The 6,317-nt window shown below is 41.6% G+C and overlaps 2 protein-coding genes across 2 annotated transcripts; one reads left to right on the forward strand and one right to left on the reverse strand.

The window, feature by feature from the left end:
- Window positions 1–1,470: 1,470 nt before the first annotated feature.
- Window positions 1,471–4,940, forward strand: LOC107698917 (zinc finger BED domain-containing protein 1). Its single transcript, XM_016500057.1, has 3 exons — window positions 1,471–2,928; window positions 3,164–3,295; window positions 4,905–4,940. The coding sequence occupies exons 1-3, from the start codon at window positions 1,471–1,473 to the stop codon at window positions 4,938–4,940; spliced, it is 1,626 nt and encodes a 541-aa protein (XP_016355543.1).
- Window positions 4,941–5,351: 411 nt separating this feature from the next.
- On the reverse strand, window positions 5,352–6,311 carry LOC107698857 (gastrula zinc finger protein XlCGF49.1-like). Its single transcript, XM_016499988.1, has one exon. It carries the CDS (start codon window positions 6,283–6,285, stop codon window positions 5,653–5,655), a length of 633 nt encoding a protein of 210 aa, XP_016355474.1. The 5' UTR covers window positions 6,286–6,311; the 3' UTR covers window positions 5,352–5,652.
- Window positions 6,312–6,317: the final 6 nt, after the last annotated feature.

Below are 6,317 nucleotides of genomic sequence, written 5' to 3' on the forward strand. Positions count from 1 at the left end.
CTGTGGGATTACAAATTTAAGAATCTGTCTTAGAGCTACTGATCCTATATCCTGACATACAATCACCTGAAAAGCTAAGGTGAAATGCATTGTATTTAGCATTTATAGTAAAGATGATGACATCAGATAAATGATTCTATTAAACAAAGTTTGTGGCAAGAGGTTCCTGCCAGTTCCTGTTCTCTTATTGTTAGTCAAATGAGCCAGATGACTCACCTGAGATTCTCACCTTTTGTTTGTAATGGCTCTTGGTGCCTCTTCCCCAGTCTTTGAGTAGTCATGCTGATTGGATTAGGACTGCTGAAATGGCTCAGGTTGCTATACCTGTATACCTCATTTGCATGAGGTATACAGGTTTAGGGTCCTGTATACCCTTTGTTTAGGGTCGTCAGCCAGGTGCATTGTCTCCATTCCTAAGCCCTGCCCCTAAATATATATAATCTACAATGACTGCAGCGCCACACAGCACATTCTCAATAAAGAAGCCTGCTGAAGATACCCAAGAGTCTCCTGGTCTTCGCTTCTGTTTCCAACAATTGACAAGTGCTTGTGTGAGGGGTTTATGAGATAGCAGCAACTTTAGAAATTATGGCCGATAAAAATGTCTTTGTACACTTCTGCTAGAGGAAAACAGAGCATACATTGGACTAAAGATGAAGCTTTATAAAGTGTATATGTCGACCACCTGCGTTTGTCCATGCTATCAAATGGAGTATACTTTGAAAGGCTGCGCATTCGACTGTACGTATACACTAGCGTACATGTAAAAAACTGGCTTTTTTACTTTGGGCTTTACAGTGGCCACACAAGCAAGCTGTTTATACAATAGGCTATATTAGATCCGTGCATTATAAACCTGCGGCCATCTGTGTCATTAATATTAATCAAAAACTAAAAGAGGGAATCACTCACATTTATTAAAGGGTTACTCCACCCCAAAATGAAAATTGTCATTAATCACTTACCCCAATGTCGTTCCAAACCCGTAAAAGCTTTGTTCGTCTTCGGAACACAATTTAAGATATTTTGGATGAAAACCGGGAGGCTTCTGACTGTCCCATTGACTGCCTAGTAAGTTACTGTCAAGGTCCAGAAAAGAGTGAAAGACATCGTCAGAATAGTCCATCTGCCATCAGTGGTTCAGTCTGAATTTTATGAAGCGACGAGAACACTTTCTGCGCAAAGAAGACAAAAACAACGACGTTATTCAACAATTTGTCTCCTCTATACGCAAATAGCGTACGCTGTTCTATGTCAGCCACACCACAAGGATACGTTTTCTACTAGGGATGTAACGATTAACCGTGGGCCGGTTGAAAATCGATTGAAATGTGTGACGATTCAAATCGACTGAGATGTTAAACGAATCGCGATTCATGTTTTGAACAGCAGGGGCCGCTGTGTTTACTGCAAACTCGCTTTACGGGTGCAATAGCGGCGAACAACAAGTTGTAGCAAACAGTTTCAAGCATGGCGACGACGAGTGTGGATGTTGATATTGAGGAAGCCCCATCCTCATTCAAATCAGAGGTGTGGCGGCATTTTGGCTTTCCGAAGACTAAAAATGACAGTGGTGATGTGGTAGACAAAAGAAAAACTGTGTGCAAACACTGCAAGAAGACGTTTACATACATTAACAGCACAACGAATATGATGCAGCACATAAACCGTCACCACAGTGAAAAGCTCCAGTCACAGCCGTCTGTACACAAAAAGCTATTAATAGGCCAAACCACACTGACCGGAGGATTTGCAGCCCCACTCGCTCCGACGAGTGCGAGAGCTGCGGAGATCACACGGTGCATCGGTGTTTTCATGGGAAAAGACATGAGGCCATTTTCTGTAGTAGAAAATGAAGGATTTCGGCTACTGCTGAACACACTGGAACCCAGATACCAAATCCCATCACGCCCCCACTTTAGCCAGACTGTCATGCCAACGCTTTACAGAGAAACAAAATCTAAGGTGGTTGAGGTACTCAGAAAGGCAGACAGCGTGTCAATTACAACCGACAGCTGGACCTCCAGGGCTACCCAGGGTTATCTTACGGTCACAGCCCATGTGATAACCAGCGAGTGGGAGATGGACAATTTTGTCCTTCAAACTCGCCCTCTGTTTGAAACACACACCGGGGCTAATATTGCTGAAGTTTTAAAATCAGCTGTGAGTGAATGGGGGCTTCAAAAGGCTAGTCGTGGAATTGCTGTTGTGACAGACAACGCGAGAAATATGGATGTTGCTGTCAGAGAGGCTGGGCTAGCCCCCCATGTCAGGTGTTTTGCCCACACTTTAAACTTGGCCAGCCAAGCGGGTTTGAGTGTGCCACGAGTGAGCCATTTGTTGGGCAGAATAAGGCGCATTGTTGCCTTCTTTCACAGAAGCGCCACGGCCACAGCCGCGCTCGTGGCCAAACAGATACTGCTGGAGCTTCCAGCGCACAAGTTAATCATCGATGTCACTACGCGCTGGAACAGCAGTCTGGATATGATAGAACGCTATCTCGAACAGCAAGCGGCTGTGACAGCGACTCTCCTGAGCAACGACGTACGGCGAAATGTACGTGACATTGATACTTTGGATGGCTCAGACATCCGTGATGCGGAGGACATAGTGAGGCTTCTTAAGCCACTAAAAACGGCTACCACTGTGCTGTGTGACGAAAAAAACCCAACGGTGTCTCTCATTGTGCCCTTAAAGCATATGATCGAGCAAAACATGGCATCCAACGAAGAAGACTCCCTAACCGTGAGTAACATCAAGAGAGCTATACTGAACAACCTTTCAAACAGATACACTTTAGAGTACAGCCACCTGCTGGAGTGCACTGTCTTAGACCCCAGATTCCGGGCTCTGCCACATCTAGAGAAAAACCAGCGTGAAGATGTATTCCACAGACTGAAAGAGAAAGCGGTGTTGTTGCAGAACCAGGTATTGTTTATTTTGTTACCCTCTCTTTCTCCAAATTTGTATGTGGATTTTGAAGTATTTGTTGTTGATTATTATTGCATATTTAAAAATTTTCAAGTTTATCTCTTGTAAGTGTATTGTAATGATACAAATTATAACAAATAATATTAAAATTTTGCCTTTATAACCATGTGAAACTCCTGTCACTATTGTACTATATAATCTGTCTTTTTATTTCTGCTATTACTCTGTGCAGGATGAGGGTGAAGAAGGTGCCAGTGGCCACCCCCCTGCATCACAGGAGCCTCTTGGCCTCTTGACAGATAGCGCAGGAGCTGAGCAGAAACAACCTCCTCCCAAGAAAACTGCACTGGAAGATTTTGTCCAAGCAATAATAAAAGGACACATTTAATTTATAATTAGTCTTAAATCTCATTTTGTTAAAAAAAAATATAATAATCGTGAAATCAAAATCGTGAATTGAATCGTGAGTTGAGTGAATCGTTACATCCCTATTTTCTATGCTTTGATTTGAATGAAAACAGCGTACCCTTGTGGTGCGGCTGACACAGAACAGCGTATGCTATTTGCATCCAGCGGATATTCTCCAAAATGGCGCTACACTGACCGAAGACGAACAAAGCTTTCAAAAGAACTGAGTATATCAGGGTCTTGAGGGCTGGTGAAATAATTCCCAGAGTTGTGGACTCGAGTCTTGACTCGGACTCGAGTCCCAAATTTGAGGACTTGTGACTTGACTTGACATAATCAAAGAAGACTGGCGACTCGACTTAGACAACAATGACTCGAGACTTGATTGGACTTGAGCCATGTGACTCGGCAAGTCTTTACCTTCTTAAAAAACAGAGTTCTGATCAATATAGGCTGGTTACTGAAGCGTATGGTCACACTGGTATGATTAGCGCAGCTTTTGGCACTGAGCCAGAGGGGGACTCACTAAGTGAGCACTTGTTAGTGTTTTCATCCACATAATGTTTAGGATATTTAAAGTTTTAGACATTTAAAATACAAATAATCACTATAAACCACTTGAAGAAGAAGAAGAAGAAATGACGATGTATATTGAAACAGCAGTAGCCTAATAATAAGCTAAAACCTTTCAAACATAATTTGATTGCTTGTATGTAGCCTTGATTTTTTTTTTCACGGCAAACGCTTGTATGTAGCGTACATATAAAGTTCTCTCTATTCTTCCTGTTTACCAGACACTCACTTTCATGTCTTTCAAAAAAGAAATGGAGTCTCTATTACATGGTAACGCACATATAGCCCCTAAACAAAGCCATCAACTGTGATCATTATGAACTTGTTTAAAACACAAAATACATTTACCTACATTTGTGTATCTGAATAGCTACAGTTTTGCTGTGAATAATTTTGCATGCCTCATTTAAACCTGCTATAGTGAACGGTGTGGTGCCAGACTTGTTTAGGACTTGAAGCTTAAATTTGAGGACTTGCAACTCGACTTGGACTTGATTCGAGACTTTCCTGTCTTGACTCGAGACTTGAATGCAAAGACTCAAAACTTAAGGTCATTGCACACTGAGTCCGAAAATTTCGTCTGAAATTTTTGCACGTAAAAAAATAAATACGACCTCACGTTATGTCAATCACATTTACACACTGCGTTTTTCGCATTCGTAGCAAGCATTTTGAGAGGTGTTTTGACAGTACAGAGCCACCGTACAAGCGAACGCCAAAATCCAGGATGGCGATTGTCAAGTTCATCCACTTCGTCCCGCAGCACAAAGCACCGTAAAGATCCTTGCACACCGAGTTCACAGAAATTGGTGGTTTTCTTTTTAATATGTGGCTCTAGTATCGCTAGCAAAGCATTAAACTGAGCCACTGACATCCTGAAGTAAACTTTGAATCACCCATGATAATCCCGCTGCTCCTTAATAAGGAGGGAGAACTCTCTATATCTCAGGATTAGATGCACCCAATATTTCCTTTCTATTTCTCTTTTTAAGAAGCGCGAGGACAACAAAACCATCCTCACTGCTTGAAGACTCCATTTAGTACTGTTTTGCGAATTTTTTCGCAATGGATTAATTAATAAGCATCGGACTCGGTGTGCAAGGTTTCTGTGTTTGACGAATGTTTAGGACGACAAATACGAAAAAACGCATACAAAAATTTCGGACTCAGTGTGCAGTGACCTTTACTTGTGACTTGCAAAACAATGACTTGGTCCCACCTCTAATAATTCCCTCTCTCATGAACTCTTATGTCAAGTCAGCTTTATTTCAATAATGCTCTTTATAATGCAGACTGTGTCAAAGCACTTAACAGAGACACACAGGAAAATTCAGACTCTGCTGTAAAGCAGGTCTAAAAGACAAGAGTGTAATTAAACAGTATGTAACAACTGTGAAGTTCATCAGTTTGAAATGACAGTTCTACAAAAGACAGCAATGTAGTTATTCAATTAGAACCAGTTAAGAGTTGACTGAAATCAGTTAGGTACCAATGTCGATGTTGCACGATGGGATTCAGCTGTAAAGCAGCTCTACGGAAGATGGTATGCCATCATCCAGTTTATGTGAAACTCAAGATTTGCTTTGTTTCTGGAAGTCTTTCCACAGTTGATGGCACATGACAGGCTTCTCTACGATGTCCAGGAATGATTCCTAGGTTTTTCTTGTCTGTAAAACTCATTCCACACTGATGACATTCAAACAGGTCCCTCTTGAGTAAATCTTCATGTGCTATTTAAGATTACCTTTTCAGTTGAAGCTTCTCTCCAGTGTGAATTCTTCTCATGTGGGCTTCAAGGTATCGTTTTTGCCTGAAACACTTTCCACACTGAGGGCATGTGTAAAGCTTCTCTTCAGTGTGAATTTTCATGTGAACTTTAAGGTTTCGTTTTCGCTTGAAAAATTTTCTACACAGAGGGCAGATGAAGGGCTTCTTTCCAGTGTGAACTCTAATGTGGTAATTAAGGTTTCCTTTTTTGTTAAAACTTTTTCCACACTGTTTGCAGGTGAAAGATTTCTCTCCAGTGTGAATATTCATGTGGATTTTAAGGTTTCCAGGATGACTGAAACTCTTTCCACACTGATAGCATGTGAAAGGTTTCTCTCCAGTGTGAATTGTCATGTGCCTGTTAAGGCTTCCTTTATGAGTGAAACTCTTTCCACACTGTTCGCAGGGAAAAAGCCCCTCCATAGTGTGAATTCTCCAGTGGACGTCAAGGTTACCTTTTTGATTGAAACTCTTTCCACACTGAGGGGATCTGTTAGGCTTCTCTCTATTGTGAATTCTCATGTGCCTGTTAAAGCTTCCTTGTTGATTGAAACTTTTTCTACACCGATAGCATGTGTAAGGCTTATCTCCAGTGTGAACTCTCATGTGGACTTTAAGGTTTCCATGAAAACTGAAAC

This window comes from Sinocyclocheilus anshuiensis, unplaced genomic scaffold (genome assembly GCF_001515605.1).
Source record: "Sinocyclocheilus anshuiensis isolate Anshui unplaced genomic scaffold, SAMN03320099.WGS_v1.1 scaffold1447, whole genome shotgun sequence".
Classification (NCBI taxonomy): Eukaryota; Metazoa; Chordata; class Actinopteri; order Cypriniformes; family Cyprinidae; genus Sinocyclocheilus; species Sinocyclocheilus anshuiensis.